Source organism: Macaca mulatta, chromosome 4, assembly GCF_049350105.2.
Source record: "Macaca mulatta isolate MMU2019108-1 chromosome 4, T2T-MMU8v2.0, whole genome shotgun sequence".
In the NCBI taxonomy this organism is placed as follows: Eukaryota; Metazoa; Chordata; class Mammalia; order Primates; family Cercopithecidae; genus Macaca; species Macaca mulatta.
The window spans coordinates 146,022,263-146,039,077 of NC_133409.1; the positions used below are offsets into that span (position 1 = coordinate 146,022,263).

General features: G+C 45.4%; 1 protein-coding gene across 5 annotated transcripts in view; it reads right to left on the reverse strand.

The window, feature by feature from the left end:
* Positions 1 to 1,915: 1,915 nt before the first annotated feature.
* BRPF3 (bromodomain and PHD finger containing 3) overlaps positions 1,916 to 16,815 on the reverse strand; it is a 35,499-nt gene continuing 20,599 nt past the window's right edge. For 3 of the 5 annotated variants that reach the window (XM_015136246.3, XM_015136245.3, XM_078000104.1), the window contains exons 9-13: positions 16,698 to 16,791; positions 12,427 to 12,524; positions 9,325 to 9,422; positions 5,634 to 5,788; positions 1,916 to 4,265 (exon numbers count right to left, since the gene is read on the reverse strand). In XM_015136246.3, coding sequence (XP_014991732.1) covers positions 4,082 to 4,265; positions 5,634 to 5,788; positions 9,325 to 9,422; positions 12,427 to 12,524; positions 16,698 to 16,791 — 629 coding nt within the window. In that variant the 3' untranslated portion in view covers positions 1,916 to 4,081. The remainder of the gene's footprint in view (positions 4,266 to 5,633; positions 5,789 to 9,324; positions 9,423 to 12,426; positions 12,525 to 16,697; positions 16,792 to 16,815) is intronic. The other 2 variants (XR_013416471.1, XR_003728991.2) reach the window with 1 other exon arrangement.

The window sequence follows — 16,815 nt, forward strand, 5'->3', positions numbered from 1 at the left end:
CTTTTATTTCTAAAATGTTTTATAGAATGAGCTTGTAATTTCACCCTAAATATTTTGTAAATATTTTGCAAATGTCTTTTTAATTCAACTTACAATTCATAAAGTCTTTCTTAACCCCATTTGTCAAGGCTTGAATTAATTGCTGCTTCTGAAAGCTTTCATTACTGCCCAACCAAACATGGTTTCTCCTAAACGCTTCCACATGTCTGAGACTCTCACGCTGGTCTTACGCGGAGTTATGTGAGATGTATCTTATAAATCAGGTTGTGAGTGTCTTGCGACCAGGGTGTGTGTCTTTGCAGCCCCAACACATAATACAAGGATTATCAGCACACCGGCCGTACTTTATCAGTTAGGCCAAAACGAGAACTTCGACACTTTTTTGACTTCAGTGACAAGGCTGTCAAAGGCCCCATCGAGGAAGTGATCAAGAGACCGCTGAGTCCTCAGCCACACCACTGAGACAAGCGTAGGAGCCAGGTAGGACCAGAATGGGATAGGAGTAGGGACAGGGGAAAAGCTATTCCATGCCCAGCAACTAAGCAGTTTGTCTCTGGGAACTCTCCTCTGCTTCTGCTTTTCAGGACATTCCCACCCAGAAATGCCAGAGCCACAGCCACTGAGAGACGAACACGATACAGAATAGGCCAGTGGAGTCTTGAAATGCTGTGGAGTCCATAAAGAAAGCCTTGGCTGGATCCTTGTCCCAGAATTCTGCCACAATTTCTCAGCTGGCTGACCTTGGTCTTTTTATTTTGCTAGTCTGTTCCCTTGTCTTTAAAATGAAGACCAGGTAGGCTCAAGGATGCCTTCCAGCTTTAAGAGGAGTGAGGCCTATATTCCCCTGTGTGTGTGTCCCAGCTACCCATCTATAGAATTAAAACAGCAGCAATGAAACAGGAGGTGTGCGCATCCTCGACTCTCGAGTTCAGCAAGCTTGGTAAGTAAGTGCCAGGTGTGTCCAAAGGGTCACTCTCCTTCTTTTTTTTTTTTTTTTGAGACGGAGTCTCACTCTGTCGCCCAGGCTGGAGTGCAGTGGCCGGATCTCAGCTCACTGCAAGCTCCGCCTCCCGGGTTCACGCCATTCTCCTGCCTCAGCCTCCCAAGTAGCTGGGACTACAGGCGCCCGCCACCTCACCCGGCTAGTTTTTTGTACTTTTTAGTAGAGACGGGGTTTCACCGTGTTAGCCAGGATGGTCTCGATCTCCCGACCTCGTGATCCGCCCGTCTCGGCCTCCCAAAGTGCTGGGATTACAGGCTTCAGCCACCGCGCCCGGCCAGGTCACTCTCCTTCTTAATGAGGAGCAGAGGCTCCTAAAGGAACATGGCCTCAGGGAAGGCGAGGCATGGGAAGGTAGGACAGACCTTCCAATAGCTACAAGAAGGTGCCAGCGCTGTGCAGGAGGGAAGCAAAATCAGAGAACATCTTCACACTGCTCCCAAGGGTCCAAGAGATAGAGGCTGGGCATGGTGGCTCCCACTTATAATCCTAGCACTTTGGGAGGCCAAGGCGGGAGGATTGCTTGGGTCCAGGAGTTTGAGACCAGCCTGGGCAACACAGTGAGACTCCGTCTCTACTAAAAATGACAAACACAAAATAGCTGGGCATGGTGGCACGTGCCTGTAGTCCCAGCTACTGGGGAGGCTGAAGCAGGAGGATCTCTTGAGTCTAGGAAATTGAGGCTGCAGTGAGCTATGATCATGCCACTGCACTCCAGCCTGGGCAACAGAGACCCTGCCTCAAAAAAAAAAAAAAAAAAAAAAAAAAAAAAGATACAGCCCTCACTAGCTAGGAAACTGCAACAGCTAAACAACCCCATTCTTAATGGTCCTGGCCTGTTGAGGAGGTGGCTGTAGGGAACGGGAAGAGAAGGGTAGGGGGTAGGTCCCTACTGATTAAACACAACACAGCAACTACTGCCCATTAGAACATTTATTTCTCAGAGAGAAAATAAGTTTCAGACAGTCATATTATAGTAGGTAAAATTAACTTTTGTATTCTTTACAAGCATAGATTTTTCTCTGTTTATTACCTCTCTTATACCATCTGTTATAAACAATTCTAGAAAGCAAATAAAGTCACTTTCTACAATAAATAGAGCATCATGTGCTTCACAGCAGACGCGACAGAGACACATAGGCCCCATGCCACAGCAGGATCTGAGCCGTTTCCCATTCTAAAAGAGCATTTTAAAAAATGAGACTCAGAGAGAGAGACTAAAAGATTCAGAGATTGAAAAATAAAGAGAGACTAAGAAGAGAAAGTGTTGGGGGGAAGAGATAGACATAGAAAGAGAGGGAGAAAGTCCCAAGATCTTACAACACAGGTTTAGACAAAGGTCACAGAGTCCACAGCTGACCAACTACCTGGGGAGAGGGGAAGCACTGGCTCCTTTAAATCAACGACACTGTGTGGCCACACAATGGAGGACTCCAATAATGGAAACTATAGGCCTGAATAATTTAGAACAGTATTTTACAATTATATACACCATGTCCTTCCCTAGCCATATGCTGTATTGTTTTTATTATTATACAAAATCCAAAACCCCATCCTTTTAAGTTATAGTGTTTTGTTGGTTCCCTTTTAAACTCTGGCTCATGTCCCAAATGTATAAGAAGTTGTGGTGGTTGGTTGGCTGTATTTTTAAAAAGTCAAGTGTGTAAAAATGGCAGTGATCTCCCCAGTGACTTTGTTTTGTCCAAAACTCCCCTATGAAAAATTTAAAACAATTAAAAAGAATATCAGGTTAAAAATCAACATGGCAATCAGCAGCCTGCAACTGGCCCTGCGACTTTGGTGCTCAGGAGGTGAAAAGAAATGTCTAGAGAACAGACACTGAAGCCTCTGAAAGTTGTGTTGGTTTGTCAGTCAGCATTCCCCGTTCACAGTTTTTTTCCTTCCATTTTTGAGAAGGTGAAGGTGGGGAGGGGGTTGAAGAGAAAGAAGGAAGGAGGCAGAGAGTTTGAAATAAAAGTAATGCATTCCCTGAAGTTGGGAAGTAGGAGTAGCAGAGGCTAGGCAGGGCAGGGCAGAGTGCAGGCCAGGAAGATGTTTGGTGGCAGGCGCCATGCCATCCGGGTGGTGGAGAGTGAAGCTTAAGACTGCAATTGCAGAAAAAGTCCATGAGGAGAGAAGAGAGGAGAAAAGGGGGGAGAGGGCAGACCCCACTGACGGGCACAGCTCCATCCCAACCACCCTCGACGTCCACGTGGACAGATGGACACTCGCACACCCAGCCTGACAGGAGCCTACTCTGGAGGCTTGGACCACCTCGTGGCAGCAAAGGAAAACAAGAGGGGACCCGCCTTGATCCAGGGGGCACACTCGCAGAGCTGGGAAGTTGTGTCGACAGCAAAAGGGAAGGTCTGTGGGTGGGAGGTGATGTCCTGGGGGAGGGGGTCACAGGTTGTGGGCTGGCCTCTGTCTGGGCCCTGAGGAGCCTGGCAGAGACACCACCTGGCATAGCAGCTGGCCTCAAGGGGAATGAGACATTACAGAAAAGGACCAGTGTGGTGACGGTTTCTGTCAGTTTGGCACAAGAGAAAAAGAAAAGGTGAGCAATGGGTACAGAAGATGGGACAGGGAAGAGGTGTGAGAATGGGCGATAAGCGGGAGAGACAGTGAGCTTGGGGAGATTCCCCTTGGGACCCTGGCATATCCACAGCATCTCTGGGATCAGTGTCAGAACCTCACCCGCCCTGAGGTGTAGTTAATGGGAGCAGGATGGAGGGGGCCAGGCAGCCCCTCAAGAAGGAGCCCAGGACCTCTTGCCATCTGGGTGGGGTCCATCTCCTAAGTTGGGCCCAAGCCCCACAGCTCTTTCTACTTCTAACTGGTTCTTCAGTAAAAAATCCCCTGAGGGATCTTGGGTGGGAGTTTTTGGCACACAGCAGGCCTGCCAGGAGAACCATGCAATTGGTCAAAACTGGGGCCTTGCCCCTAGTGGGGAGGAAGCCCAGTCCCTGGCCTACCATAGAGGGGGAAGCTGCCGGCCATACATCTGGCAGGGGCAGAAGAGGATTCTCTGTGCCCCGCGGGACGGAGGCAGGGCAAGCAGATGCAGGCCCAGCCCCGCCCTCACAGGTAGCTGGAAGTGACGAAGGAGTGGGGCCCCCGGACTCTGCTCAGGTGGATCATCGCACGGTCATAGGCCACCTGCACTGACTTGCGGATGCTGGTCTTGCGGCCTTCCAGCATCTTGAGCTTGTCCACGGTGTCTTCCACACCCAAGGGCAGGACTTTGTCCCTTGGAAGCCACTGCCTGAAATGCAAGCACAGTAAGAGGCTGGGCAGTAGTGGGTCTCACAGGGGGCTCCTGTGGCCCCACTTGGCCAGGACCAGCAAAACCAGGGAGAGGGTACAGGGCAGAGGGAAGTAAATTGGGAGACTCCATGCAGGAGGCCACCAAGAACCTAGCAGGTCAGGGCAGCAAGCAGGATATGCAGGAGTAGGGTGGGGGAATGGCATGAAATCAATTTTGCAGCTAGGTCCTTCTCTGGGCCCTCACTCTGTTTGGAGAGTTGTCAGGGTCCATAGGCTAAGAAAGGCCCACCTGCTGCCCTCTGGGGCCAGCTGAGCCACCCTGGGGGGCTCTGAGCCTCGCCTTGCCTTGGAGAATTAGGGGGCAATGGCTAGCAAGTACAGCTGGTGCCAGGAACTGATAAACTCATCTGTAGTGGGGCCTGCACACTGTGTGTGTGTTTTTAAAGCTTCCCAGGTGAATACAACATGTGGCTAAGAATACAGCCTTTGGAACAAGATCTTGTTTTGTATCTCAGTTCTGGCTACAGGATCTGGACTTTCTGAGCCTCAACTTCCTCATCTGCAAAATGGATTATGAGGGGATTAATGAAGACTTAAATGAGGATTAAAAGAGATCAGATATATAAAGCAATCTGCATAAGTACATGCAGTAAGCACTCAATGGCAGCTGCTATTATCACTATTTTTATTAGCTAGTTCTCCCTCCTCACTCTATAGAAGCTAAGGTGAAAGTACTCTCTTGCTGGTGCTAAGAGAAACCTTAAGTACTGTAAACCATAAATGAGCAAGTCTCCTGTAGTGGACACTCCACTGGCCAGAACCCCCCTCAGGATGGAAACATGCTTCCCAGAAGCTACTGGAAGTGTTGGAAGCCGACAGGCTCTCATCTGAGTCCCTCACTAGGAATCACCCTCCACCAAGGAAGCCTCTGGCCCAGGCCACACCCCTCCCTTGGGGCAGTGGCATTCAATTACTAGTTGGCACAGGGCAAAAAGGCACAGCCCCAATTCCTGACATCTCTATCTTGTTGAGCCACCCAGCTCCAGATGTGCCCAATGGATGAGGTGAGACAGCAAGTGGGCTGTATTGCAACTTCTGCCCAGTGCTGCATCACTCCCACTCCACAGCTCTCCTCAATAAGCCTCCTGATGCAAGTCTCGACCTCAGAGTGTTTCCCAGGGAATCTGATCTGCAACACCCCTCAGTTACTATTAACATGGCAAGTACAGGCCTGTTGCTGGCAAGTAATGCCTTCCCCTTCACCTGGGTGGAAACCAGGGTAACTGCATCCATGGCCCCTCTGTGTACCTCACTAGCACAGACCCCTGGCGTGCCCCTCAGCCCCCTCACAGCAGCACCCACTAACCAGGTGCGCTTGTTGTCAAAGAAGAGGACAAGGAAGAGCTTCTCTCCAGCCTCTGCCTGTTTCTGCTCTCCCAGCTTCAGCACGTCCAGCGGGGGGACAGGGATGGGAACGCCATTGTGCAGGAGGCCCTCCCGGGGCATCTTGGGATCGATGATCTGGAGGCAGAATAGAAGATGGGCACTCAGTGAGGGAGGCCAGGGTGAGCAGCACCCCTGCTGCAGGACCAACTGCTGAAGCACCTACATCAGGGGAGTATCAGGTCTGAGTGGGATATCTTTGATGTCCAGACCAGACAGGCAAACCTCTTCCTCCAATGTCCCTTAGGACAGAAGAGTACAGGTCACTTTTTTTTTCCTGTCAATTTCCCTTTAGTACCTTTGCAATTCACCTCAAATGCTCGGGGGCCTTCCCTAGGTACCACAGCTATGAAGAAGGCTCTGCATCAGGAAGGCCATCCAGTTGGTTCTAACAAGGTCTCTGGTTACCCACTACCTTTCTGTCTGACTACAATCCTTCCTGATACATGGACCAGGTATATTTGTGACACCTCCATGGTAAGATCAGAGAGGAGGCTCAGTGTATAGCTAGAGAATGAGCTTGGAGGTTGATGGAGAGGGGGATGATGTGGGTGGAAACAAGGGCCACTGGAGGCATTAATCCTTGAGGCAACAAGCTCCACAAGGGCAGCAGCTGGGCCCTTCTTCAGGTTTGCTTCTGGCATCCAGCCCCGCCTTGCCTGGCTCAGAGAAGGCGGGTGCTCAGCAAAATGCCCGGCAGCATCAACACAACAATCAAAATCCAGGTCTAGGGAGCACTTTCAAAGTTTCCAGAGCTCCTAATTATTCACACATCATCTCATTTCAATCTCTTGCTGATGCTGAGAAGTCTGCTGACAGGTGTTAGCTGACAGAGGAAAACACCAAGCACAGAAGCAGGATGTAGCTGGCTAAAATCACACTGGGACTAAAACCAGACAAGGCTTGGGCCTCCACAGCCCACTGCCTCCTACGCAGCCCCTGCCTCCAGAGCAGAGAGCTAATAGCTCTGGGAGCAAAGACTGGGAACTTACTGAGGAAGCAGCCTTCTCCAGAGACAGAGCAATCTTACTTCCCATATGCTGTCCCATTGGGCCCCTTCTCATAATAAACTGCTCTCATTATTTACCTTTGCACGTCTGCCAATTTCACGACATCCCTCTTAAGATAAGCAGCTGAAAGCAGTTGTTCTGGTTATGCGTTTACTCTAAGGAAGAACCACCTTACCCCACCCACCGGGTGTGTAATTTGATCAAAACTCTCTCTCCCAGGCTGTCTGTCCCTCCTGGGATTGAAGAGTCCTAACAAGAACCACCATACAAGCCCTTGTAAGCTTCCTTGATTACCAAACAAGACAGTGAGGCTACTCTGATATGTTTCCTCTTGACTAAGGCATGCTGGCTCCTGCCTCGGAACCCAGGGTGCTTGCAGAGGGTAGATTGTGAAAAATTTCCCGAGGGCAAAAGCAAGGTGGATAAGTCTGCCATCTGAGGAGAGCTTTCATGTCCCAAAATAATAAATGGTCCATTCATTCAATGAATACTATGCAAATGTAAAACAGCATGGTAACAAAGCTTGTGATAAAACTTAACATAAGTGTACATACACTATTATTACAACTATAATATGAATATGTGAACAATAAATAGAAAGAACGATACAAAATGCTTGGAGTCAACACTAGAATGGTGGGGTTTGTGTTGTTTTTTTCCCCCTGTTTTTCCAAACTTCTATAATGTAGTATATTACTCTTACCCAAAAAAAAGAAAAAATGTTTAAAAGACAAGGAAAAAAACAGACAAGAGCCAGAAAAAATTAAAAACTTTATATCCACTATCTATGGATGCAAATACATACTGAAGAATGCATAGGAAAAAGACTAGGAGAGCATACACCAAAATAAAAACACAGGTTGTGTTCAGGTGGTGGCTGAATTTCTTTAATCATAACAGAAAATGTATAATTAAGAGGGTAATTAAAAAAAAAAAAAGATGAATTTTAGGCTAGTGTTTTTGCATTGTGAGGTATTCTGTTTGTTTTTTAAATCCAAACCTGCACAGCTTAATCACTTCTTTAATGACTGAGCTGGGAGTCCTGCAGTTTCACCGCTGGCAAGGCAGAGAGCCCTGTGAAGGCAGGCAGCCCCAGGCCCTAACTCTTCAGTTGCTAGATCAGTATGAATTTTTCCCACCTGCTACTGCTAAGGAGTGAGTAGAGTAGGCAACATGGTTTCCAATATGGCTCCAACAAACTGTATTAATACAACCTCTTTGGACTATGATTTCCTTATCTGACCAAACAGGATCAGAATTCCTCCTCTCCTTATCTTAAAAGGCTGCTGTTAAAGTCACAGATATGAAGGGGCTGGGAGAAACCCAGAGTCCTGTATACATGTAAGAGCTTGGTGGGGTGGTTCCCAATCCTGGCTACAGATCCTTTAGGATGTTTTCTAAAAAATATTGATGCCTCAGTCTGGCCTCAGAGAGTCTAATCTGATAGTGCTGGGGTGCAGGTGACTTGACATGGGTATTGTTTTAAAATTTTCCCCAGATTATTCTGACATGCCTCAAAGGTTTAGTATCAGTGGTATCTTCCAGAGCCAGATGGACACTACCTCTCTAACTGAGACAGAGTTCAGAAATAACAATCAAGGTGGCAAAAATTGAATTTTTAGCTGCTGCTACTATGAAAGAAATGAAAAGTTTAGTTACTGCTGGTGTGAGTATAAACCAAAATGAACTTTCGGCAACTTGGCAACTTGTATCAGAATTCTGCATAGACTTTGCCCCAAGAAGGGACTCCTAAGAATTCACTGTAAGGAAATAATCATGGATGTGCACAAGGGTAAAGCTACAATGAAGTTTATTGCCAACTGTTTATCATAGTGAAAAATTCAAAACAATCTAAGTGACCAACTAGGGAATGGTTAAAATATGGTACATGCATACAACTGAAGACAATGCAATCATTAAAAGTGATGTTGACAAAGAATGTTTAATGGCATAAGATGTGCATGTTCATGATATGCTGTTAGGTGAAAGGGAGGCTAAAAGCAGTATGGTCTCATATATATGCATATTTATACATTTTCTATAAAAGAGTAAGTGGATATACACCCCAAATTATCCTTGAATAGACAGGACTGTGGATGATTTTGAACTCAGTGGCTCAGAACACAGGCTTTGACGTCACACATTTTAAGCCCTGGGCTCAAATTCCAACCCTGTCATTTATTAGCTGAATGACCACAAATAGTCAGTTTTCTTCCTTAGAAAATGGAATAATCATACTTTCCTCAGTATTTCAAAGACTTAGCGTGACAAATATTTAATAAAACGTCTAAGCATTATCAGTAGCTTTAAAGATTCTCTAAAATGGGCCCTGTTACTTTTATGCATAAGGAAATAAATAAATGCTATTAAATGCCATTAAAACTCTAAAAACCCTGGCCTTCATCTGCATACTTTTAGCCTATTTTTAGTGCCCCAAGCTGGGAGCCTTGCTAGTTTGACCCACTCAGGCTGGGGCAAAACCCCCCTCCCATCTACAGCTAAAGACATTCTGACTCCCACCATACTCTGCTGGCTTAATCCAATCAGATTAGCCCCCAAGGCAAGGCAGGGGAGGTAGGAGGGTGGCGTCTGGGGCAGACTCACCAAGGCAGGGTAGGAGGGGTAGCCTCGGCACTTGGCCCACACCAGCTCCAAGGGCTCCAGGTCTCCGCGGTCTTCAAAGGGCAGCAGGAGGCTTCTGCCTGGGGGGTGGGGGAGGGGAGGAGACAGCACCCAAAGGGGACTTGGAATGGTACCCAAAAGGCCTGCCTGTGGCCTCCATTTGACTGGGGCAACCCAGGAATGAGTCACAACATCCCCTCCACCCTTCCTTTTCCCTCTCCTTTCCTTAGAAGTTAGACTGGATCAGGGGTCAGCAAACTAGTTCTGTAAAGGGCCAAATAGTAAATATTTTAGCTTCTGTGGGCAACACGGCCTCTGTTGCAATTACTCAACACTGCTGTTATAGCATGAAAGCAGTCACATACACAATCTATAAATGAATGAGCATGGCTATGTCCCAATAAAACTTTATTTTTTGGACACTGAAATTTGAATTTCATGTAATTTTCACATGTTATAAAATATCATTCTTCTTTTGATTTTCTTTTCAATCATTTCAAAACGTAAAAACCATTCTTGGCCCATGGACCATACAAAAATAGGCAATAGGCCATAGTTTACCGACCTCTGAACTAGAACACCTAAGATGGCTTTCCCTGGAAAAATGTAACTGCTTCATCCTCACAGCCTTAGGGAGAAGGGCCAAAATCCAGCTTGGGCAATGCCACATACTGCTCTCTGCGCCTCCCTGAGTGGGGAGTCCTCATGATGGAGGCTTCATGGACAAAGATGCCAGGGAAGACATCCTGGTAAAATTACTTGCTAACTGAGCTCTTTTCTGACAGGGTCACACCTGGCCACCTAGGTCACCTGGATGCACAGCACTTAGCAGAGCTAAGCGGTCTGCAAGTCCTTCGCATGTCTTCTTTTGTCAGAACCTGATACTGGGTATCCCTGGGGCAGGCACTGCATCTTTTCATCTTACTTTGCTCTGCACTCAATGCACTAGCACATGTGAATGAGTGCTTCACAGATGCTTCTGAACACACAGAAGAACCTCTCTTTCCCTCCCCCCATCTATACACTGGAATGGGCAGGTGACCACACTCAACCAAAGAAAAAAGTCCAAATCTAACAGAGTGGAAATTGTTATTTCTAAAGAAATATTACTACCTCACTTTTTAAAAAATTTTATTTATTCATTTTTTGTAGAGATAGGATCTCACTATGTTGCCCAGGCTGGTCTCAAACTCCTGGCTTCAAGCAACCCTCCCACTTCGGCTTCCCAAAGTGCTGGTATTACAGGTGTGAGCTACTGTGCTTAACTCTACTTGTAATTTTAAAAAATGCACTAAAATTATAAGATAGTATTTTGCACCTATTGAATCAACAGCAGTAACAATAAAAAGATAAAATCCAATACCAAAGAGGTAGACTGAGTAGAAACTGGTGCAATCACATACTACTAATGCAACTGCAGACCAAACCCATCCTTATGGAATATAATTTGGCAGTATGTCTGAAGAGCCATTTAAAAAATGTATGAACCACCTGTTCCAGTAAATTCCTTCTCTGGGAATTTATTCTAAGAAAAATAACTTTCAAGATGAATAAAAGGATTTTAAACAAAAATATGGGTTCACTACATTACATATAATGTTAAAAGCTGGAAAAAACCCAAATGCCTAACAATAGAATGGTTAAGTAAATTATAATGCGTTGTTAGATACATTGTTCCAATAACATGAGATATATAAAGATTATGTGTCAACATGAAGAAAGTACAAAAAAAATTGAAAACAGTAGAATACAAAAGTACATGTGTTTGGATCAGCATTTTGTTAAAAATGTGCCTAAAATAAACAGAAGGCAACACAGAGAAATGAAGACAATCATGTTACGGTGATGGAACTATGGGAGGTCAATATCTTTTGGCATCATTTTAATAAGCATGTGGTTTTAAAAGTAAGAATAAGATGTCACCACCAGAAGCACAAAGTGTGCCAATCCACTCCTGGCTTTGTGTGAGATGCTGTACAAATTCATCTTGACATGAGCCCAGCCTTTTGGGCACTGACAATTACGGAAAGCAATGAAACACACAGGCATGCATCCATCAACACACATACGAGAAAGAAACTGATGCTAAGGGAAAATAAAGTAGTTGGGTAAAGGAAAGAAGGAAGAGAAGCCCTGCAGCCTGTGTGTTAGATGGAAACTTCAAAGACAGGGCATCCAGGGAGCACACACCCCTGTACAGCAGGGCTGGACAGAAGTGAGCTCAGAGAACAGCCTGCTCTGCACCTGTCCCACCTGAGCACCACCCCAGGCCTCTCCCCCAGGTCCTGCCCTGCCCTTTATTCCCTTTGTCCAAGGAGACAGGGCCCATAAAACTACAGGGTTATGTATGTGCGAGATTCAGTGATACAGGCTATCACTGATAACGTTTGTGAATGGGGACAGGCAGTATCCATGAAAATTACAAACATACACTTCCTTAAATTCAGTAATTCCACTTCTATGGATAGGCTCCCTATGGATATAAAATTATCTATGCATAAGGTTGCTCACTGCAACACTGGTTATGATAATAAATGAAAACAATCTAAAAGTCCATCTTTGGAGGACTGGCTAAGCAAATGATGGCATTCCTATATAATGGGACACTGGGAAGCCAATAAAAAGCACAGAAGGATTTCCAAGATATATTACTAGCTGGAAAAAAGGAATGGTTTAGAGGAACATGTGCATATTAGGCTTCTCTACTCACTCTCTTAATTATTCATGCAAGTTTTGGCTTGTATACATATGGATTACCTCTGGAAAGATAGAAAAGAAAATGCTAGCAGTTGATGTTCCAGGGAGGGGAGTGCTAGCTTTCATTATACACTCTTTTGTACTTTTTTGATTTTTATTACTATGGGCATGTATAACCTATTCAAATTTAAGATGCAATTAAAAGAAAAAAAAAAAAAAGAGTATGATTGGCCTGGGAGAGGGCCATCTCCCTGCCCAAGGGCCCAAGAGTTTGGGGGAGCTCAGGGACTGGCTGCCTGGTACAGAGCCCCAGCAGTGCAGCAGCCTGAAGAGCTGGCTCCTCAGAAGGCCTGGCCCCCTCAGCTCTGCCTGAACACTGCTCCTCACCTGAGCCATTGTAGTCAGAGTCTCCGTTCACACCTTCCAGGAAGGGCACTCGAGACAGGGCTGGCTTCCCACGGCTGCGTTTGGGGGGCGTCAGACCACTGCACACAGAGCAGGGAGAGAGGGGTGAAATGAGCAATTTCAATGACTAAAACGCCCACTCCCCTTCTCCCTTCTACCCTCTCTGACAGGAGTGGAGCTACAAAAACTCTTCAGGGAGGACAGTTCTCACCTTCCCCTAAAAACTCACACTAACCCATGTTTTTGACTGCATAGTTCCCATGAGGTTTTGAGGAACCATTTCATCTACATGGAAGGACTGAACCTGGAAGGAGTTGCTCGTTCCCTGCTCAGGAACCTTGGACTTCATCCAAAGGAAAGGTCACATCAGTCATCTGTCAATCCTTCCAGAGTCTAAGCAGCCTTGCCATGACAGGGGCCATCTTACATCTGCCCAGAATTCTTTGCTCTGGTTCACATTGTGTCTTCTTTAGAAACCAATTTATTTTTGAGATTCAAAAATTTGCCTCTTTGCCAAATTTTCTAAAGTGGACATGTCATACTTCCTTAATTAGAAAAGACATTTTTAAATTGGAAAAAAAAATGCACTTCTCACTTCCAAATGGTTTATGTGTGAAGTTTTTCTTGGATAGAGAGAAGTGGATTTTTTAAAGTAAAAAGTGGGCTGGGTGTGGTGGCTCAAGCCTGTAATCCCAGCACTTTGGGAGGCCGAGCTGGGCAGATCAGGAGGTCAGAAGATCAAGACCATCCTGGCCAACATGGCGAAACCTAATCTCTACTAAAAATACAAAAATTAGCTGGCCGTGGTGGCACGTGCCTGTACTCCCAGCTACTTAGGAGGCTGAGGCAGGAGAATCACTTGAACCTGGGAGTTGGAGGTTGCAGTGACCCAAGATGGCGCCACTGTACTCCAGCCCGGCGACAGAGCGAGACACCATCTCAAAAAAAAAAAAAGAAATTTTTTTCATGGCTATTTCAAAGAGGCAAAATATATATTACACAAAGACTAAAAAGTGATAAGCAAAAATTAGAATAGCAATACCAAAGCAATGTTGTAACTGAAGCCCACCCACGCATCAGTATTTTCAAATTGTTCCCCATGCAGTTCTAATGTATACTATAGCTTCTGGGCAAAAATGATATGGCTAGGGCTTTTTTCCATCCAAACTTCAAAAAATATTACTCCTATATAACTTTAATTTTTTTTTTACTAATAAAATGCTTAAAGAATAGGTCGTCAATCTGCAGAAAAGCAGAAATGCTTAAAGAAACCCCCGGTGGGATAAGCAGCAGCCAGGAGTAGGGACTGGTTAGAGAGTAGGGTACTCCTGTTTTACTGAATCAGAACTGACTTTATCAGGACTGTATGCTAAGAAAACTTTGCTTAACTAAAACCCAATGAATCATGATTTTTCAGTAACCAGTAGTTAAGTTGGTAGTTTTTATTGCTAGTCAAACTAGGAACTGTTTGGGAAAAAACAAAAAATACCCAGTTTACATTTAGGATTTAGTTCCCACTTACCCTACAAAAATCTGCCAACATATTAGAGACATTGAGTCCTTGTATAAATGTAAAGTGCTAGTAATTTTATCAGGAAAGCCTCTCAAAGTTCACATCAAGATGAGAAAAAGAAAAACAAATCAAAGTTCACATCAAGAATCTGGGGACACATCTTCAAATACAACAGAAGAGAGCACAGCAAAGCAGTTAAGAAATTAAACTCTTGGAGCCTATCTGGGTTCAAAACCCAGCTCTTTTTAACAGTTCTGTAACCTTCAGCAAGTTACTTAACTTCTCTGAGGCTTACACTCCCCATGTGTTGTTGTAAAGATTAATGAATGAACACACATAAAGCTCTCAGTACAGCACATACCATGCATTCAATAAATAGCAGCTGTAGTTATTGTCATACGAAGGGTAGTAAATTTTAATGTCTTACTTAAAGTATTACAAACTGCTAATACTCAACTATAGAATGATGAGCTCTCAGAAGGATGAGCTCAATAAAATAGGATGCAACACCAAAAATAGGTCTGTATGTTCCTGATTTGTAGAAAAAAGCACAACTGACTCAATCATGGCCTGCATTTCAGCCCTTTCTCCAAGTTACCCAGGCCTAAGGAGACAACCCAACCTACAATTATCTTATTTACTGATTTAACATCCATATCCATGAGAACAGACACTTTAGAAGATAATCTTCATGACAACAGGCACCTTAGTGCTTAGAACAGTACCTGGCAAGTCCTTAGAACAGTACCTGGCACACAGTAGGTGTTCAGTTATCAATATTTGAATGAGTGACCTATAGAAAGCACGTGTAGCACCAACCTGCTCAGAAAATCGTCAGAAAAGATAAACCAAGGGGCAAGTGAAAAAGGAGGTGTGGGGGATGGGTTAGTGACCAGTTCTTTCAAGATTATTTCTAATTCTGGGATTATATGATTCTGGTCTAATAAATAAGGTCTTCCCTTATGTACTTATTACCACAGTATAGGGGGAAAAAGAAAAACAACGCTTGCAGTTGAAGCCCTTGAATCTCCTATTTTAAACCCTGAAATCCTAATACACACTTCCTCCAAGGGGCCCCAGATAAATCAAGGGCATTGCACTGGAGTTCTGCAGAAAGGCAAACACGCCACCTGAATCAGCAGGCTAACCAGAGCCTGGCCTTGCTTGCTCTTATGGCTCATAGCTGAAAAGAATGCCCTTCATAGAAGAAGGGGCCAACACACATTCCACATTTAGTCAAAAGCTAAAAAAGGATAGTTTGATGGGTCCAATCCTACCCTGACCCCAACAAATTGGGCTTCCAGGTACCTTATCTTTGAAGGCAGTCAGGAACTTCAACCTAGGTCCAGGACAGAAGCATCCTGTAAGATTATGAAATCTCTTTCTCTTTCCTGTGCCTGATAACTTTTTTCCATCTACTTTCCCTATATCTCTGGAGGCTGCAATAGGAAGCTAGGGCAACTTTGAGGGTTGGCTGGGGGTAGGGGAATCACAAAGAAACCACAGCAGGGAACCAGTCCAGGCCAACGAGTAGCTGGGGACCCCCTCAGCCCTACCAGTAGTCCCACAGCCCAGGCAGACTGAATGCCTAAAAGAATACATGCCCAGTCTGCCTTGGAAGCACTTCAAATACAAATACATAGTCTTCTGGTGCTGCCCTGGGACCTTTGCTCCCCTACTCTGAACCTAAGATCCATTCAGCAGTCATATGGTGGGGTCATGACATTAGCCTTCAGGACAAGTCACTTTTCCTTTGTGGCACTAAGGGTTTCTCATTTATAAGAGTCCCCCCCACCCGCCCTGGTGTCTTGCAGAATACAGAACACAGAACAGGGGCTCCATAAACTCTTGGGCCTGGAATAAACTTTAAGATTCTGGTCTGAGAAATCCTCCCTTCAGATAAAAGAATGGGAAGAAGTCCATCCCTTTTCAGCTCAAGGATAGTAGAAGAGCTTTGGGACCTTTGTCTGAATAAAAGGCAATTCCAGGCCAGACACGGTGGCTCACACCTGTAATTCCAGCACTTTGGGAGGCTGCGGCAGGCAGATCACTTGAGGTCAGGAGTTCAAGACCAGCCTGGCCAACATGGTGAACCTTCATCTCTACTAAAAATACAAAAATTAGTTGGGCATGGTGGCATGTGCCTGTAGTCCCAGCTACTCAGGAGGCTGAGGCAGGAGAATCACTTGAACCCAGGAGGTGGAGGTTGCAGTGAGCCAAGACTGGGCCACTCCACTCCAACCCGGGCGGCAGAGCCAGAGTCCGTCTCAAAAGAAAAAAAAAAAAGGCAATTCTAAATTTCCTACTTGGTCATTTCATATACCTACACCACACCTCTATAAAGAGGCTATGACACCCCAAAAGGCAAAGAGCAAAACCAAGTCTTTAACAGGCTGGGTTGTCTAAGTATGTGTGTAGGGGCAGCAGGGGACTTTGGCTCAAATGTTAATTTCACTGAGCAATACGAGATTTAGCTTTCCCTATCCTCTAGAGTCCAAATTCAGTCACACAAACCCTGTAAAGCATCAGCACTACTCTTCCTCTCTCAGATCAGACCTGAGAGTCAAGGGTCACCCTGTTTCCTAGGAAATCCCAGAGTTACAGATAAGAGGCCTCAGGAAATAGCAGGAGTTGGGGGAGAGAAAAAGGTAAGCAGGAAGAGGTTCAACCTGTAGCTGAATGGAGAGTAAAAGGAGGGGTGGCAGAGCTGCTGACAAAGCTTTAGGAAATGTGTTCTTACCTGCAAGCTTCAAATGCCAGTCCACCACTGAGACCCAAACTACATTCCGAGTCAGACCCGCTTTCGGTGTGTTTTCCAAAGCCGTTGGTCATGCCTGCCAAGGACACACATAGTGAGT